Source organism: Marmota monax, unplaced genomic scaffold (genome assembly GCF_021218885.2).
Source record: "Marmota monax isolate L192 unplaced genomic scaffold, Marmota_monax_Labrador192_F-V1.1 WCK01_AAM20220418_F8-fsc00285, whole genome shotgun sequence".
Taxonomy (NCBI): domain Eukaryota; kingdom Metazoa; phylum Chordata; class Mammalia; order Rodentia; family Sciuridae; genus Marmota; species Marmota monax.
Genome location: NW_026695045.1, coordinates 748,712 through 769,240, shown reverse-complemented (window position 1 = coordinate 769,240; position 20,529 = coordinate 748,712). Strand labels below are relative to the sequence as shown.

Sequence of the window (20,529 nt, the reverse complement as noted above, 5' to 3'; positions counted from 1 at the left end):
AGGGTGTAGGTGTGATTGCATATGCCACAATGCTCAGCTGTCTCACTTTTTTTTAAAGGGATCAGAAAAGGGGACTGGACACTGGTGGGGGGAACTGGTGAGACTTCAGAGAAACAGGTAAGACTTTCTACTGAATGTCAAACTCAAATGACTGTCAGAGCCAAACATATATATAAACTATTTTTAAAAGTTAAATATCTTTTTTAAAAACTGCAAGAAACCCAAAGTAAGATATATATTCATTGTATGAAGAGTACTTAAAATATATTCTTACCTAGGTACTCTTGGATCATGCCATGTGCTCACACCAGTTTGAGTGTGTAAGAAATATACCTGACCTTGTTGCGTTGTCCTCTGTTCTGTAAAATAAAGAAAACTAATAAGAAGAACAAAATTCAGAATGTCCAAATCAAATACTTTTACATACTCTGGGATGACATACTAATAGGGAAAAATTTCCAAATTACCAGTCTATTTCATTATGAAAACCAGCTTCACAAATCACTTTTTCTGTTTCCTAGAAACAATTATATGAAAGTTATAGACCAGATATCTAAAACCTAACTAAACTTATAATGTAGTGCAATCGCAATGGAAAATAGAAAATAAGACTGTCACAACACCAATAAGTAAACAAGACAAAAGGTAAAGAAGCGATCTCTTTTTTTGGAACTAGAGACTGTACTCAGGAGCACTTAACCACTGAGCCAATCCCCAGCCCTTTTTATGTTTTATTTTGTGACAGAGTCTCACTAAGTTGCTTAGGGCCTATGTTGCTAAGACTAGCCTCAAACTTATGACCCTCTTCCTCAGCCTCTGAGTTGCTGAGATTAAAGACATACACCACCATGCTGGGCCAGAAATGTATTCTTTCAACTATGTTTAAGCTAAACAGACACACAAAAAAGATGAGCTACAAGGAACACATTATAAAATCACAAACAGGTAAAGGGCTGGGATTGTGGCTCAGTGGTAGAGCGCTTGCCTAGCAAATGCGAGGCCCTGGGTTCGATCCTCAGCACCACATTAAAAAATAAATAAATAAAATAAATGTATTGTGTCTAACTACGACTAAAAAAATAAATATTTTTTAAAAGTTTTTAAAAATTCAGTATACAAGACAACAAAACCATTGTTAATATTTATTAGCAGAAATTTATTTATAAGCTTCTAATTAAATCAATAAACTTAAATTGCAAACTTTAAAAAATTTTAAACATAAAAATGTTTAAATTCAGTTACAGATGACAGCTGTAATAATTTCAGCCTTGGTATCTACCTTATTTCTGTTTTAGTTGTACAAAATTTTTTTAAATCTAGATCACACGATATTATAAAAGTATAACTACTCCTATTCCAAATAGCTTGCCTTATAATCTCAAAGATAAATGGCAAAAGATACTTTATTTTAAGATCTATACATTGACAATAACAGCTAAATTTTATTGAGCACTTTCTATACCACTCTTTCAGATACTTCACATAAAATATCATTTATTCATGCAATAAACCTACACTATTGGTACTATTACATTCCCCATATGTTCACAGAGGCTAAATACTATGCTCAGTGTAACATGGCAAAGCTGGGATGTGAACTGAGGTTTGTCTGTTTCACATACTCTAAAGTAATCTCTGAGGCACAGCACAGTTAGTGGACAGTTTTTTTTTCTTTTCCAAATTATAGAGCTAAAAATGGCCCTGCACAATGGTGTATGCTTATAATCCCAGTGACTTGGGAGGCTGAGGTGGAGGATTGCAAGTTCAAGGCCAATCTTAGAAACCTAATGAGGCCTTATGTAACTTAGTGAGACCCTGTCTCAAAATAAAAATAAAAAGGGCTATGGATGTGACTCAGTGGTAACGAATACCTGGCTTCAATGCCCAGTGCCAAAAGCAAAAAAAAAAAAAGAGCTAAAATATGTTATTTGTTGTTGTTTTTTTGGTACCAGGGATTGAACACAGGGCACTTTATACTACTAAGCCAAATCCCCAGCCCTTTTTTATTTTTTATTTTGAGACAGAGTCTCACTAAGTTGCAAGTTGTTGAAGCTGGCTTTGCACTTGCAATCCTCCTGCCTCACTTCCCAAGTTGCTGCCTCCTGTAAAATATGTTTTAAAATAAAATTAGAATCATGAATTTGCAGAATAGTTTTTTAAATAACTCAACTAAAAATAAGAAAACTTAGATCAGGCAATTCCCAATGTTGGTCATTAGGTGTCACTATCAGCCCAAAATAATTTATCTACAGTCAGTGCTAACAGGGCAAAAATTTAGTTAGCTTTTTAGCAAGTAAGCGATGCCAGTCAAGTTCATAAAATGCTAGTGTTTGCAAGGAGTGATTTAGAAAGTCTGTATTCAATTAGAAGATTCACATTATCTTCCACATGAAATTCTATAATTCCAGGAAATTACCTAAGAGTAAAATCATCTTATACAAAAAAGTGACTAAATCATTTATGATAATCCCGTCACTCGGATAATCAAAAATTATAGATAACAAAGAACAATAAACACCATAAGAAATACACCTTTGAAATTATTCCTAAATATGTTTATCCAAAACCAAAAACCACACTGTATGTCTAACTTCAGATGACCTTTATCAATAATAATGCTACCATACCTTTATGCAGTGCCTACTTGCAGAGTTGTCTCACTATGATTCAGGTTTCTCACAATACCTTGTGATAGGTATCAGTCACATTTAATTTTAAAAGAGCATAAAAGCTAAAGTAATTAGTCAAACATTGGTTAGGTAGTCTTCTAACACTTCAAAGACTTTTCAAAGTTGGGAGGTTTTATATTTGCTTTTATTTTCATGCAGAATCCCTAAGCTCAGGTTAATAAATTTTTAAGTTAATTTTTGTTCTTAGAAACTAAAATTAGTAAGCCACATTTTATTTTTCCTTTGCTAGTAGTCATACCATAGCCTTCTGGTAGGTCTGGAGGAGTGTGTAAATGTGTCCTGCTCATATAATTTCTATGTCGTTGAGACCTGACTCTCCTCTCTGCCAGCCTGGGATCTGAAGACTGTCCACATGTTGCACCATTTGTTCCACTAATTGGAGTATTCTCATCAACAAAGCAGCTAAGAGGTCTGCCAGGACTAGAATATTCAGATGCCGGTCTATTGAAAAGTAACAAGGAAACAAAGTTATCAATTTAGATATCAAAAGTAGAGTTCTCTACAGTAACAATCACTTACCACATAAGAAAATGGAATGACTGATACAAACTTAATGATTTAAGAACTCTGGCCAAAGCAAGCCTGAAAGCTTTAGGTGCCAGAGAAATGAATGTCAATTATATATTTAAATATTGGTTTTAATTGCTTTTTATATAAAGTCCAGATATTTATAGATTTGAATACCAGATTACAAAGCATAACTTGACGTAATACAACCGACCTCTCAGACCTGATTTCCCACCATTCTCCCTCCCAACTTAGCTTCTGCCACACTGATACTCTTTCTGTTCCTTGAACTTCTCAAAAGTCATTTTACCTTTAGTCTTCAAAAACAGTACCTTTTCATTCCACCTAAAATACTCATTACTCCTACTATCCCTGGGCTTGGTTCTTTTTTATCATTCAAATCATAATTTACACTTGATGCCTCCTTAAGAGGTCTTTCCAATCTTCTAAACTAAAGAAGTCAACCAGTCATTTGATAATCCAGACAGAACCCAACCTATTTTTTTGACTTTACAACAGTGCAAAAGCAACCAATGTTTATAGCAACAGTACTTCAAATTTTTATCTTTTCCTGGGCTAGCAAGTAATACACATAGCATACTCTCAAAATGCTAGACAATTGGCAGGGAACTGCAGCTGCCAGTCAGGCATATGATCACAAAAGTAAATGACAGATAGTCTACAATATACTATGTTGCGTGTGGTATGTTAAGTATATTCAATGAATTTCTGACTTAAGGTATTTTTAACTTACAATGAATGGGTTTATCAAATATTATCCAATCAAGTTGAGGAACATCCATACCTTGCCTTAGTTCCTCAACACAGCAGTTATCTCTGCTATTTTTCATTTTTTACAAATCTTGTTTTTGTTCATATTCCCCCACTAGAATATTTATTGAAAAGGGGGGTGGGTAGTCTGCTGATTTTATTCCCTACTATCACCTAGTGCTTGTTGTGTTAGTACAAGTAGCTCAATAAATACCTATTGAAGCTATTTGTCTCTATCGAGGAGCTTTCAGACTTATTGGAAGTCTTCCAAAACAAAATATTCAAGAATTCATTTTTACGATAACATTTATAAGAACCAACAGTTTATACATGTGGAAATTAATTCTATCAACTAAATGAATTAGAAGGAAATAGGCTTCATTTAAACACTGACACACACATACCCATTCACTTATGCTCACTTATAATAAATATGTTTTTCAATTTCAATAAAATCCTTGACAGTTTATGCTACAAATGTAACATCTTTAAAAAAGGCAACATAAACTAAGCTTTTACTTGACAATTACAATGTAATAGAGAAATTTTATGATTCCAATGAGCTAATCAATTAATTCCCAATAAGTAAAGGAGGTAAAGCTAATGAGAAGCATTCGATAATCTATTCCTGGTGCCAGTCCTGCCCAGTAGAAGAAAAAAAGCAAACAAAACACTGAACAGAGATGACAAATAAGCTTTGATTTTGCTTTTTAAAAGAGGAAAAGTCGAATGGATAATTATGAATGTAATGCACTCCACTATTGTCATTTATGTAAGAAATAAATTTTTTTAAAAAAGAGGAAAAGGCGGGCTAGTGTTGTGGCTCAGTGGTAGAGTGCTTGCCTTGCACATGTGAGGCACTGGGGTCAATCCTTAGCACCACATAAAAATAAATAAATAAAGATATTATGTCCACCTACAACTAAAAATATATTTTTTAAAGTGGGCAAGGAGAACTAAGTCACTCTATTCATTTTCAGTTACTTTAAAAGCATGTCTTTATAGTTCTCAAAAATGAGCTTGCACCCTGATGTCTTTCTAAATTAAGCTCCATAAAAAAGGGACTATATGTCTACCATTCTTCAAGGTTTAATTCAGAGTCACCTCCTTCACAGTTTTCCTTTGCAACTTCAACCAGCTCCTCATCACCCACTCTAAGGTAGGTGCCCCTCCATAGTGTTCTTATCTTGATCACAGACCTTACTTGGACTTGATATAATATGATCTCTTTATGTGACTGAAAGAATAGAGACACTGTACAAATATTTTATAATGACCATTCAATAACAGATGTAACTACAAGCTCAAAAAAAAACCCACAGATACCCAGAAATAAAATGATTATTCAATTTATTCAAGTGATTCAATTAATAAAGATATATATTGGTACTGGGGAATTGAACCCAGAGATACTTTACCACTGAGCCACATCCCTAGTCCTTTTTATTTTTTGAGTCAGGGTCTCACTAAGTTGTTTAGAGCCTTGCTTATTTGCTGAGGCTGGCCTCAAACCTGTAATCCTCCTGCCCCAGCCTCCTGAATTGCTGGGATTATAGGCATAGACCACCATGCCCGGATCAATTAATGTTTATTAAGTAATACCATAGACCCTGGTGCTCCAATACCAGGATGACCTGTCAAACAATCTTTCTTGATGATTATTACTATTTGGGGGTGGGTACCAGGGATTGAACCCAGGGGTGCTTACCCACAGATCCAGAACCCAGCTCATTTTTTTTTTATATTATAGACTGTCTCCATGAGTTGCTTAGGGCCGCAACGCTGAGGCTGGCTTTGAACTCAAGATCCTCCTGCCTCGGCCTCACAAGCCGCTGGGATTATAGGCGTGCACCACTGCACCTAGCTGTTGATGATTACTTTTTTTTTTTTTTTTTAATTGTAGATGGACAGAATACCTTCACTTTATCAATTTATGTGGTACTGAGGATTGAACCTAGTGCCCCATGCATGCAAGGCAAGCACGCCACCACTGAGCCACAACCCCAGCCCCGATGATTACTTTTTAAAAATGATCGCAAATATCTGCTGTAAAATCTATGAAAACAATCTAGTAAAGATGAGAGATAAAAAGAAAGGAAATTCAAGAAAGTAACTAGCAAAAACTATCAGAAATACCTATATGTTCTTACCGTGTTGGGCGTTCCCATTGTGTAGTTCTTGTTATGTGGTTAAGATACTGAATTCTTCCAGAGGCAGTTCGCCTTTCTTCCCAGCTTAAATAAAAATATTGAAAGATAAGGCATTAATAAGATTTAATAGGAAACTAGGACACCGAAGATTTTCACTGTGATCACAAAGGTTATCTACTATCACAAATCAGACCAAATGGAAGGATCAAATCACAGAATATAGATTTTTTTTTCAATTTACTTTAGAACTACATGATATATTTTATGAAATGCTGAGCTTCTAGAATATTTACACTGAGATGTGACAAATATCTTTCCATCAGCTACAGTGAGAATTTTCAATGATGTAACACTCAAATTATACTAATTTCATGAAAAATGGCACTATTAAAAATATGTTTAACCATAAATTAATGTAGCTAGTAAGCACAAAACTAAGCATTGGAATCCAGGTGGCCTAAAAAGAAAAATCACTCTCAATTTTTTAAAGTCAAATTTCAAAAAGCATATATTTAAAAAGCTTTCAAAGCAATCTGTCTATCCAAACTAATTTTTTTTTTTTTTTTGATGGTGCTGGGGATTGAACCTAGGGACTTGTGCATGTGAGTCAAGCACTCTACCAAACTAATTTTTAAAAAATCAAGAATGCCACTTATCCCTCAACTTTTTATTGCAAATCATATAATGAAAAAGGCAAAGGACTACAGATATGTAATATTTTCACCAAAATATTAGCAGAGTTTTGGGGAGATTAAACTTTTTAGCAGAAAATGAAAAAGATGCTAGGGGTTCCTCCCCCCCCATAGTACAATAGTCATGGGCAAGTTAGACTAATGAACTTTATAGTCCATATTGCTATAACCTCTCAATATTAATTAATTATTCAATCTAAACCTCCTCTTCAAAAGTATCATATTCTACCTCACATCCAGGAAAGACTTAACAGACATATCAAAAAGCTGAAGTGGTCTATAAACAGAATTAATTATAGCAATTTTTAATAGTTTAAATAAATTGGGCAAATACCACAGCTTAGATGTAAACATTTCTGTCAAAAGCTGGATGAGATGGAATACGCCTGTAATCCCAGCAGCTGGGGAGGCTGAGGCAGGAGTATAGCAAGTGTAAAGCCAGCCTCAGCAACTCAGTGAGGCACTAAGCAACTCAGCAAGACCCTATCTCTAAATAAAATATAACAAAGGGCTGGGGAACAACAAAGTAGCTCAGTGGCTGAATGTCCTCGAGTTTAATCCCAGGTAGGAAAAAAAAAAAAAATCCATCAAAAATAATTTGAATTGAAACAAAACCAATTATATACTTCAAATGGATCCAATTGATTGTATGTAAATTACACTTCTTTAAAGTTAACTAAAAATACTTTGAAAGTTAAAAAAATTAAAGACAAATTAGTATCAAGGATAAAGAGTAGTGATAGGGCTGGGGCTGGAGCTAGGGCTGGGGCTCAGTGGCAGAGTGCTCGCCTAGCACCTGTGAGGCACTGGGTTCGATCCTCAGCACAACATAAAAAATGAATATATAAAATAAAGGTGTTGTGTGCATCTACAACTAAAAATATTTTTTAAAAAAAGATAAAGAGTAGTGATAAAGATCAAGAGCTTAGGAATTAAAACTTAGGTTTGTGCTCCAGCTCTGCCACTTACTATGTGAGCTTAGACAAGTTACTTCACTTCTCGAGCCTCAGTTTTTTTAAATGTAAAATGAAAGAGTGGCAATAATGGTAATAACAGAAACAATAGTAGCTAAAATTAAACACTATATGCAAGATACTAAAGTGCTTTAAGTAAATGATTTAATTTTCTCAACAATTTATAGGGTATGACCTATTATCAATCATCCTTCTTAATAAATAAATAAATATAAACTGAAGCTTATAGAAGTTAAATAAATCAATTAAGGTCATAAAGCCAATAAACAGAAGAGTAAGGACTGGAACCCAAGTGATCAAACACCAGAATTGTATGTTCTACACTACCTTCCAAGATGTTTTAAGAATTAAATGATGTAATATTTATAAAGTGCTTATAACAGTATTTGATCCATACATGTTCAATAAATGCTATTTTGTCATAATTACTATTACCCAAATTATCTTTTCCAACCCTCTAAATAGAGCAATGTTTCAAATTTAGTACCTGAATGGTCTCTTTGGAATAATTTAATCAAGCAAAAAAAGTTTTTCTTTTAATAGATAATATGTGTAGAAGAGTTATATTTAGCAAAATATTTTCACCTTCTTCTTTGTCAAAACTTTTTTTATAAAAAAAATCAAATTTAACAGACCAAACTCATAGCTTATTTTATAAATTTGTTATGACAAGATCCTTCTAATTTTCCAATTAGAAAGAAAACCTTCATTATGAAATTGATCAAGCAAACTTCTAAAGCATATAGTAAATATCAACTTTTTTATTATTTTACAGATAATCCTTATATATTTCTCTAATGATTTTAGTGATATTAGCTTACCCATCTGGTAAATCATTATCAAACAAACGACTGCAGTCCACAACTTGTCCTCCTGTGCCTATTCGGTCTCTGGACTGAAGACTTACTATTGTAAACAACAGAAACATTACTAAGATTCATTGAAAGAACTATTACAATCTAAAATATCTATCTTTAGAAGGCATCTGGCTTAGCTTTTTTTAATACCTTAGTAAAATCTGTAGTTTATTTTCACATAATCTCAGCTACTGGGGAGACTGAAGCAGGAGAATTTCAAATTCAAGATCTGCTAGGGCAACTTAATGAGACCCAGTCTCAAAAAGATGAGGATGTAGCCAAGAGGTAGAGGACTCCTGGGTTCAATCCCCAGTACTGGGGGGTGGAGTGGGGGATTAAAACATTTGTTTTCTATGTAGTATACTCCAGTATTTCTAATGTAAAACAAAGTATCCTATTTTTATAAATGTAAATTTATACCCAGTAAAATGATTTTGTTACTCCTAGATATTAGTTGGCAAGCATTACCTAACATCAAATCAAATACAGTAGAAGCTATTGCATGTAAAAGGACTGTATGCCAGGATTCCTTTTTTTTTAGAGAGCGAGAGAGAGAATTTTTAATTTTTTTTTTCAGTTTTCGGCGGACACAACATCTCTTTATTTGTATGTGGTGCTGAGGATGGAACCAAGCGCCCCACGCATGCCAGGTGAGCGCGTTACCCCAGCCCCCAGGATTTATTTTTGACGTTTTTTACACCTTTCTCAATTAAGAATGACAGGCATTGTCAATAATTCTGTAATGCAAATACTTCCCTGGGATAAACCCCAAAAGAGCTTTGTTATGTGGCTACTGTGGCAGTTCCCCAACTATGAAACTAATGCATTGCCTTGTAAAATGAAGTCTTCCAAATACTCAGGAACTAAAACCTTTCTGGCAGACTCATAATAAAAATCAGTTTAGTCTAAATTCTGCTCTATCAAGAAGTATAAGATTCCAATTGCATTTTCTTCTTTTAATTAAAGAAGCTTCAAAAGTGCCTTCCTCAGTGTCCTACTACACCGTGCATCTTCATCAAATCTCAGTACACCAATTCTTTTTGTTGTTGTTGTTTCTTTAACTTGCAGTCAATTTATTAAACTCTGCAGGTTTACAACTTCATATTAAGTAGCCTCCTTCTATTTCATATGGTTTCCGTGTGATTGCATCAAGGATTAGCCCCATGCCCACTGAAACTCCTCCAGTACTTCCTGCACATAGGGCTTCCTGCACATCAGTGCTTGGGTCTTGTCTTCTGGTGCTTTGTGTGCTTGTGCCTTCTCCAGGGAGGCCAAGGAGGCAGCTCCGCAACAGGCGTTCAGTATACAAATTCTTAAGAAAAGGCTCCAGAAATATTGTATGAAGCCTTTTTCTCTAGGTCAATTTAAGACAGTCTATTAGCCCATTTCTAACTGAATGCCTTATGACTCAGGTGGAATTTCATCCTTATTTCCATTTAGTGTTACACTGCTATTGTTCATTTTATTTTTTTTTAGCACCATTTTCAAAACTGTAAAGCATTCAACATTAAACAAAGCATTAAATTTAAAAAGTTCAATATTCTATTCTTACTCTTACTCAAAAACTAGTTCAAGAATTTTCAGAAAACATTAATAACCATCTCCCAAGTTTACCTCAGTGCTCTACCATATTTGAGTACTTTGAAAGAATTCCTGGCTTAAAGAAACAAAATAACAACACTAGAAACTACAAATTTTTTTATATTAAGATTTTTAAAAATTAAGTTAACCTGGATTCTGTATATACTGTAGCATTTTTCATGACTAATCTTTAATTAATGCCAATACAGTGAAGCTGTATTTATTATATTTTGAATTAGAATTTATTATATTTTGAATTATACACTTGAATTATTATATTCTAAATGAGGTCAAAATTCACATAAATTTAAATTGTACACTTACCTACTATCTGTCCTCTAACTGTATCATTGTCATTTGGCCCAAGTTTGCATAGATCCAACCTCTGATCTATTTCAAATCAACAACAACAAGAAAAAATTTTAATTAGCTGGTATTAGAAATTCTAACATCTATTAAGTGACAATTTACATAATCCATTAGAAATCAGATCACTTAAGGAATTAATCATGTTTTAATTATAAAACAAATGTTTAAAATACTCTTAGCTGTATATATATTAGTATAAATATCTCAACAAGTGTTGGTAATTAGGACTTCAAAAATCACAACAACAGTGGTGTATTACATTGTCAATAGGCAGTTTTTTCTTTCCAAAGCTTTCAGACTACTTCAGTTTTAGTTGTGGCTTACATCTTAACAGCTGTTGGTCTTAAACAACCTAAGCCTTGGTTTTCTCATATATGATAAAACTTGCCTTAGATTTTTTTTATAACTTTATTTATTTATTTATTTTTATGTGGTGCTGAGGATGGAACCCAGGGCCTTGCATGTGAGAGGCGAGCGCTCTACCTCTGAACCATAACCCCAGCCCCTTACCTTAGATTTTTTAAGGATTAAGTGAGATAATTACAAATCTCAGTACAGTATCTGGCATGTAAGTGTTCAATAAATGTTAGTTGACATTATTATTATTTTTATGCAACCATTCCAAATGACACATACACACAATAAATATTAATAAGAAGCCAAAGGAAAACTTAAGATCTGGGTTTGATTTATTCTGCCACTAATCATTTAGGGGCAACAAATTTATTCTCTTCAGTGCCTCAATTGTAAAACAAATACAACTTTGACCTGGCCCTCTAAGGAACAATGTCACCCATTAGCATGCTGGTCTTACTTTGATTATAACACATATAGCTAAGTTATTTTGAAACTTGCTTCTTAAATAATCATGAATTGGTAAAAGGAGGAGACCATATCTTAGTCTTTGTATCCTCCAATTCAATCTGGAAGAACACTACATCAGGTGCTTAAAAATGGCTGATACTAGCCCATGGCATACGCCTGTAATCCCAGCAGCTTACGAGGCGGAGGCAGGAGGATCAGGAGTTCAAAACCAATCTCTGCAATTTAGCAAGGCACTAAGCAACTCAGTGAGGCCCTGTCTCTAATAAAATGGAAAACAAGGCCAGTGGTGTGGATCAGTGGTCAGTGCCCCAGAGTTCAATCCTGGTTTTAAAAAAAAAAAAATAGTTGATACTATTACTACATATCAAAAAGCTCAAATAAATTAATGCTATAAAACATTTACAAGCAGCACAAAGAAAATTCTGTACACTGAACTACAACTGCTGGCTATCCAGACAAAAACACAAATGTTTTTTCCCTCTGCAAAATAAATGGTGCTACTGGGTTGGCTATACAGTGGATGTCTGCAGAGCATGTTCCCTCTTCTCCTATTCAGTTCTTCCAATGTGGCATACACCCTTTGTCAGAGGCTTTTGCTTTTACTTCTCAGTCAACAAGATCCATGCCTTTTTCATCTTTGTATCACCAAGGTTCAATAAACATTGTGTAACCTGAACAAGGGATAATGCCAGACATTTGATCTATAAGTTTTAAGTTTGCCTGCTGGATTGGGAAATAAATGTTTGTTTTTACATGTAGACCTTTTCCAAACCCAACCTCTCTTTCCTGTTGGTCATCACCCTCTTAACCCAGAAATTTAAGGATTTCTCAGATTCCTTTAAATTCTTGTGATTCAGAATTTCTAGCTCTATTTTCTCCCTTTTTCTTAACAGGTGAACATTTGTAAATCTGGGCTGTGGTATTGCAGTCCATTAAAAGAGTTCATCTCTTAATATATATTCAATGCTATATTTACTGTTTTTTAAATTTAAGTTCCTTAGTTAAATTTTATGAGTTTATTAGTACAGGCATCTGGGCCAAAATTTCATGATAATAACAATATTTTTTATATTGTATAAAAAAGAATTTTGTAGAAACAACAACAAAAAAATCTGTTGAAAAAGATATTTACAGGCTGGGATTGTGGCTCAGCGGTGGAGCACTCGCCTAGCACGGGCGGGACCTGGGTTCGATCCTCAGCACCACATAAAAATAAAGGCATTGTGTTGTGTACATCTACACCAAAAAATAAATATTAAAAAAAAGAAATAAAAACATATTTCCATCTATGTCCCAATGGGAAGACATTAAAAAAATATAGAAATAATTTTTAATATATCTTTATCATACATGCCACTCTCAGCTTTGTCAATTACATGAATTACACTTGTTAAAAATCAATCTGTCCATCTGTTATGGATATAACTTCTAACATCTTGATTTTGGTATATCTCCTAAAGGCCAGGCTGATGATAAACTGAACCTAATTTATAGTTAAGTAGTTAATACAACTACGTTGCACTCAAAATAATGTCTTATCTTTCTTTAACTTTTAATTTTGTTCAGCAGTTTTATATAACAATCTTATCCACTAAAAATTCTCCCTTAACTGCCACCTTAAACACTCCAATCACCTAAATAAAAACTCAATTTCATCTCACAGATCCACCAAAACCAGAAAAAGATGCTAAGACAATTAAAAAGGCATATGTACTTTTAACACCTTTCTTTTCATCCTTCTGAAGTTCACAAAATAAATACAGACCAGGATTTCACCAATGTTTCAGACATACAGAAGTTAGATTTCTGAACCCCTATAACATAATTAAAATCATTGTAACAATTAAAATAACATAATAATAAAATAATAACATATTTTTTAATTCAAAAATCACTAGTATCTACTCACAACCAGTGTCTTTGAGGCGGTTGATAGCATTGGAAAGAAGACGAACACAACCAAGAAATCCAGCACCTTGTTTTTTATGGATCTTCTTGTGATTCCATACACTGATTGTAACTGAATCAGACTTTCCAATATACCTAAAAAATAAGATGGCTACATAGGTAACTTGGTAGTTACAAGTGGTATAAAATTTTTCCTTTGTCCTTTTTATATTCCGAAGTTACAAAAATATTTCAAAGTATGGCTAGCCAGGTCATGCAAAATATGTTTTGATTTCAATCAATCTCCAGGTCTGAATTTAAATTTTTAAAAATCTTAAAATATATAGAAATAATTTTTAATATATCCTTGTCATACCTGCTACTCTCAGCATGGGCAACAATGCTTGTTAATTTAAAAAAATAAAATAAAAAATAAAAGCTCTAGCAGCTAGTGTCTATAACAAGGGAGTTTATAACAATTATTTCTTTCTAAGAACAAAAATCCTAAAAAGTACTTCTATTGGTTACTCTTAAAATATAGTTCAATCACATGACCTACTATCTCAGAGACTTACTTCACTTTCAAGGGACATTGTCAAGGCTGACAGACCAAAAATCTGACCTACCTGTTATATTTTTAAATGGTGTAGAACAAAAGCTGTTTGTAACGCTTTTCCCCTGCTTCTTCCCTGTATGCAGGCCTTGAGCGAGCAGGACTCTTGTAGATTTCACTTTACTGCCTGCAGACAAGCAGAGCAGGGAAAAGCGTTACTGTTCTTGTCTATGCATATGTCTGCAATTACATAAAAGCTCCACCACAGCCAATTGTTAACATGGAATCAACCCATGCAAAAACATATAACATAATTATATCAGTAGAAACCAACTTCATTTCAAGACTCTAAGATGTCAAATTTTTGGTCCAGCAACCTTGATCATAAAAGTGTCATTCAGTTTAAAAAAAATTACTTACTATATAAAAAAGTATGAACTACTTAAATGAGGGCTAAAACTTTTAAATAAGAACATGGAAGGCATACTTGAGTCCCTGGATCCAGCTATACCTAAAGAATGTCCACCCAGGGTTCTTAATTATACAAACCAATCATTTCTTTTCTAAAAATGAAGCCAATTTGAATTTGGCTTCCAATGCTTACAAATGAAAAGATATGAACTAAAATATCAATCAAGACACAAACACCAATTTTCCAACACATCTGTCACATATATCTTGGTATGTATTTACTGCATGCTATGTCAAAATTCCAGAACCAGGATCAAGCATTAAACAAATAAATCACCTCAAACCAAACATTAAAAAAAAAAAAAAAAAGGCATGTTAAATCAGTTTCCCAACTAGCTGGCCTGAACTGTACATATGCTGAAATACGGATTTTAAAGGTATCAGAAATTTAAAAAAAAATTTCTTTTAAGTTTTGGAGTTTTTAAAAATTAAAGCATTATACATAGTAGTTGAGTTCATTTTGACAAAAATCATACATGCAAGGAATTTGATTTCAATCCCCATTTCTCTCACCCTGGCTGATCCTCTCCTCCCTCCCCCTATTCTCCTTCCTCTACTCTACTGGTCTTCCTTTAGCTGCTTATTTAATTTTGATTGGTACTTTCTAAATATGCATAAAAGCAAAATGCCCTTTGTTACCTTTATATATGCATGTAACATGATTTTGTTAAATTCATTCCATATTTCCTTCCCTTTCTCTTCCTCCCTCCTCATTCTCTACCTTCTACTCCACTGATCTTCCCTATACATTTATGATATCTAATTCCCCTGGCCAACCTTCTTTCCCATATTTTGCTCTAGCTTCTACATATAAGAGAATACATTCCCTGATTTTCTGAGTCAGGCTTAATTCACTTAGCATGATGTTCTCCATTTCTATTCATTTACCAGCAAATGCCATCATTTCATTCTTCTTTATGGCTGAGTAAAACTCCATTATGTATATATACCACATTTTATTGATCCATTCATCTATTGACAGGCATCTGGGCTGATTCCATAATTTGGCTATAGTGAATAGTGCTGCTATAAACATTGAAGTGGCTGTATCACTGCAGTATGCTGACTATGGTTCTTTTGGACAAATACAAAGGAGGAGGATAGCTGGGTCATATGGTGGTTCCATTTCTAGTTTTTAAGGAATTTCCATACTGTTTTCCAGAGTAGCTGTACTAATTTGAGTCTCAACAATAATGTATCAGTGTATCTTTTTCAACACATCTTCACAAGCATTTATTATTATATGTGTTCTTGATAATTGCCATTCTGATTGGAGTAAGATGAAATTTTTGTGTAGTCTTGATTTGCATTATCCTGATTGCTAAAGATGCTGAACATTTTTTCACCTACTTGTTGGCCATTTGTGTTTCTTCTTTTGAGAAATTCTATTTAGGTTTTTCTGCATGCATACCACCACACGTTTTATGTACACTATGATGTGAAAAGATTGGAAATCTCTACATTAAGCTGTAATACACATTTGGTAATTACAGACCTTCTGGAAAATAGTCAAACTATGAATTACTAAAAATTATTAATTATACTGTATTGCTTAAGTGTACATGTCACAAACATTCTGTCCAAATATCCTGAGCCAGAAATGAATCAGAACTATAATAATTTTTTACACCTAGTGAAGTATCTGTTCTCAATTTAAGGAAACTTCATTCAATATAACATATAGCACATAAAAGTCAATCATTTTATAACTGAAAGTTAAACAGAGGCTTCTATTAGGTTCTACTAAAACTTCTTCAAAAAATATATGATTTATAAATAAGCCTCAGGACATTATCATATAGACCAAAATATGATGTATACATTAAAGATTTTTGGCTAAAATATAATTATCAGAATTTGTAAACTTAGCCAATTTAAGGTAAAGATTTTGCAAAATGATTCTAAGCATTTCCCTGATCTTTTTCCTTTCAAGGTGTATCTTGGAAACAAGCAAGATGAAATCTAGGGCTGGGGATGTGGCTCACTGGTGAGGTGCTTACCTGATATGTGCAAGGCCTTGGGTTCAATCCCCAGCACACACACGCATGCACACACACACAGAAAGGAATCTAAGAAGTACATGAAAAGTTGCTCAGTATTGCAGTTGGGCACAGTGGCTACACACCTGTAATCCCAGCAATTTAGGAAGCTGAGGCAGGAGGATCCCAAGTTCAACTCTAGCCTCCACAACTTAGTAAGGCCCTATGTAACTCATCAAGACCCTGTCTCAAAATGAAAAATAAAAAAGGCTGGTGATGTAAGAATGTAGCTCAGTGGTAAAGTATCCCTGGGTTCAATTGCCAATACCAAAAAAAAAAAAAAAGTTCAACATTGTTAGTTAAAACCCACAATGAAGTTATCAATTCGTACCCACTAAGATCACTATAATTTTTTTTTTTTTTACTATTTTTTTATTTTATTTATTTTTTTTTTTTTACTATAATTTTTTAAGAAAAATAATAAGCATTAGCAACACAGGAATAGAGAAAATGCCCTGAAATTTTTCATATGAAAAACAATAATCAGGGCTGGGTTGTGGCTCAGCAGTAGAGCGCTCGCCTAGCATGTGCGAGGCCCTTCGTTCAATTCTCAGCACCACATAAAAATAAATAAACAAAATAAAGATGATATTGTGTCTAACTAAAAACTAAATGTTAAAAAAAAAACAATAATCACAAAAGACCAAAATTAGGACACCATTAGCAATAATCTAAACTTGTACTAATCCAAAACCCATGCTGTTCCAGCCACATGGGATTAGTGAATATTTCAAATGTGGTTAGACCAAACTGAAGTGGGATGTTAAGTAGAAAGAAAATAAACCTCTGATTTCAAAGACAATATATGATATAATAGCTCAATATTTTATATTGAGTGTATGTCAAAATGTCAATATTTTAGACACTGAAATTAAATAAAATACATTATGCTTAATTTCTTCTGCTTTTGTTTTTCAATATGGCTACTGGAAAATTTAAAATTACAAATGAAATCCCACTTGTGGCTCACATATTTCTATTGATGCTAATCTAGACCTTAAAGATAATGGAGTAATGTATTTGAAATTTGGAACAAAAGTTATATCTGGGGCTGGGGATGTGGCTCAAGTGGTAGCGCGCTCGCCTGGCATGCGTGCGGCCCGGGTTCGATCCTCAGCACCATATACAAACAAAGATGTTGTGTCTGCAGAAAACTAAAAATTTTTAAAAAATTCTCTCTCTCTCTCTCTCTCTCTCTCTCTCTCTGGCTCTTTAAAAAAAAAAAAAAAAAAAAAAAAGTTATATCTGACCTTACAGTCTATACCCAAACTATCAGGTAAAAAGGCGAAATATATTATTAGATCATATCTCAAAAAATTTTTTCTATTTTTGCACTCTCAAAATGACAGTGGAAGATAGACTTCACCACAACAGGGGAGTAAGCAAACCACAGGAAGTCACTGGAGCTAGAAGAAACAAAGGCAATTAATCCTGACATAATAATAAAGGCAAATCCCAGGACAACTGCAAGGCAATTCTTAGAGAACTACCAAACCAGATTAGAGTAAAAGGACAGAGGGCCCTGGAAGGATGTCTCCAAGAAGAAAAATCCAATGGAATATCTAATAGGATTGAATGTATGGTGAGGATGTTTACTTCCGTAGTAGAATTTGGGAATTAATTAATGAGACAGAAAACAAGACAAATGACAGAGATGACTATTAACTTCAGAAACAAAAGTGGTCAAGACAGAAAAAATAATTATTGTACACCATGTGATACAGCTCTGAATATTTACAAAATCATATTCATGTAATCACAGAACAATGATTTAACTACAAAGGTTCATATAACTATACTACAGAGCTAAGAGAAAGGAAGGGGCAAGTGAGTATCATTATGGGAGTGGGGATGAGTGGTATTAGTTTTAAAAGCTTAATCATCTTCTCAGGTAGGAAATCTTAAAACATCTAAAACCAGGGCTGGGGATGTGGCTCAAGCGGTAATGCGCTCGCCTGGCATGTGGGGGGCGCTGGGTTCGATCCTCAGCACCACATAAAATAAAAAAAATAAAGATGTGTGTCCACCGAAAACTGAAAAATAAACATTAAAAAAAAAATTCTGTCTCTCTCTTTAAAAAAAAAAAAATCTAAAACCAGAAACAAAAAAAATAATGGAGATGCTATAAAATATTTTGAAATAGAAGAAAATATCAGAATAAATATCCAAACTCATTAAAGCAGTTAGTTTGAGAATGAGAATGGGACCAAGAATACTGTTTTCCACTAAAAACCGTACAGTACCATGTGCCTTTTTAAAAAAGTGAATATACTATGATTAAAATATAATTTAAAGAAAGTAGACACCCAGAGAAGCAATTCTGATTCCTAGTTCTATATTTTTAATTGGCATAGAGTGAATTAATACTTTTATTTCATTGAAAATGGGGGAGGTTCTATATTATGAGCCAGTTTTCCTTTTTTTTTGTTGGTACTGGGGATTGAATCCAGGCATGCTTTACCAGTGAGCTATATCCCCATTCTTTTTATTTATTTTTTTAAACTCTGACACAGGATCTCATTGTGTTGCTGAACATCTCACTAAATTACTGAGGCTGACCTCAAACTTGCAATGTTCCTGCCTCAGTATCCCTAGTAGCTAATATTATAGGCCACTATGCCTGGCCATTTTATTCTTCACAGGCTTTTTAGGGGTACTGCATCTTTCAAAACCAGGTATTAATAGGCCAAAGCACCTTTCCAGGAACTGGGTTTTGTACCTTTCCTGTGAACACCAAATTATACCTTTTCTAACTCAGACAATTTTCTATGAATCTTTTCATATACTATATCAAATAATATTAATTCTGTATTTTATTTCAAATTTATCATTTAAACCTACAGGTCATAATGCTGATTCCACTTTGGATCGAGTGTATTCTTCACAGTATCTGTAGAATGGCATTGCCCAGATCCATCAACCACCACTTTAGCAAATGGATCAGGAAGGCCTGTGAAGAAAGAGGAAGATTAGTGTTTTAAAGAATATTTTACCATGTAAGATAAAGGATTAATTACATAAAAATTACCATTTGCTACAAAACAAAAGATTATTCCATTCTTTTTCAAAAGTTTAACATACAGCTACAAATGAAAGTGGCCTACTTTAAGCCACTTAAAGTCACTTCCACATCAAATACCAAAAGTATATTTTTTCTTGTTCCTGCCTCAAAACATTCTCAATTAAAGTACCAAAGTATAGAGTTTACCTCATAATGTGGAAGTTTCCAAGGACTATTACCAGCCCTTTGACCTCAGGAAGGTTCATGGCTCACCCTTTCCAAATGGCTCCCTTGGTAGCTCATTTAAAGAGCTCTTTAAATATAGGTTTTCACACAAGAACATGGGCTACAGATAATCAAATTAACCAACAAATTTTACTGGATAATTAACCATGAGCAATTACAGACTAAACAAGAAGGGTAAAATCTTCCATAAAGGAGCTTACTGTCATAATGGAGATATAAAACATAACAAAAACAAGTGTTTGGCTGTACTGATTAAAATAGCAAATACTTATAATACTATATCAGGTAATATTCTAAATGCTTTATATATATATATATATATATCCTTAATCCTCATAATAACCCTATGAGGTAGATACTGTTATTATCCCTATTTTACTGATAAAGAAACTGAAGCACCAAAGGATTCATTAACTAGCCCACAGTAATAAGTGGGCTAAACTTCAGAGTCTGAAGTTTAGATTCTAAACCCATACATATGCAGGCTGGCTTTCGAATACTTGCTCTCAACCACTATACTTCCCATTTATCACATGTTTAAACAATAAGTACAACAAGTAAGAGCTCAGGAAACCAGGAGGACAGTTCAACTTCAAATAGTATAAAAGGGTGATGGGGCTTTATTATTTAAATAGTAAATAAAGAATGCCAAGGAGGGTATAATAATATTTAAAGGGCTTAGAGGAATCTAAACAAGGTATCTGTGCTAAAAGTAAGTATTATTTGGAGAGATAAGACTGAACTAGTAAGAGAAGCTTAAAAGTCAGAAAATAGGTTTGGAATAATTTAGCTTATCAGCAAGGCTACAAATTCTTGAACATGGCTGTAAATACAGTCATATTTTTCTGTTAGTAGTATTCAGGGTAACTAGGGAAAGGAAAGATCATAGGCCCAGAGATTTCTGTGAAGTTGTTAT

General features: G+C 33.8%; 1 protein-coding gene across 3 annotated transcripts in view; it reads right to left on the bottom strand.

The window, feature by feature from the left end:
* The window catches only part of Smurf2 (SMAD specific E3 ubiquitin protein ligase 2), a 109,082-nt gene that overhangs the window by 34,425 nt on the left and 54,128 nt on the right, over positions 1-20,529 (bottom strand). For all 3 annotated transcript variants that reach the window (XM_046427736.2, XM_058573715.1, XM_058573714.1), the window contains 7 exons: positions 19,208-19,316; positions 13,326-13,459; positions 10,547-10,612; positions 8,606-8,690; positions 6,119-6,202; positions 2,929-3,131; positions 275-359 (listed from right to left, as the gene is read on the bottom strand). In XM_046427736.2, the coding sequence (XP_046283692.1) occupies positions 275-359; positions 2,929-3,131; positions 6,119-6,202; positions 8,606-8,690; positions 10,547-10,612; positions 13,326-13,459; positions 19,208-19,316 (766 nt within the window). The remainder of the gene's footprint in view (positions 1-274; positions 360-2,928; positions 3,132-6,118; positions 6,203-8,605; positions 8,691-10,546; positions 10,613-13,325; positions 13,460-19,207; positions 19,317-20,529) is intronic.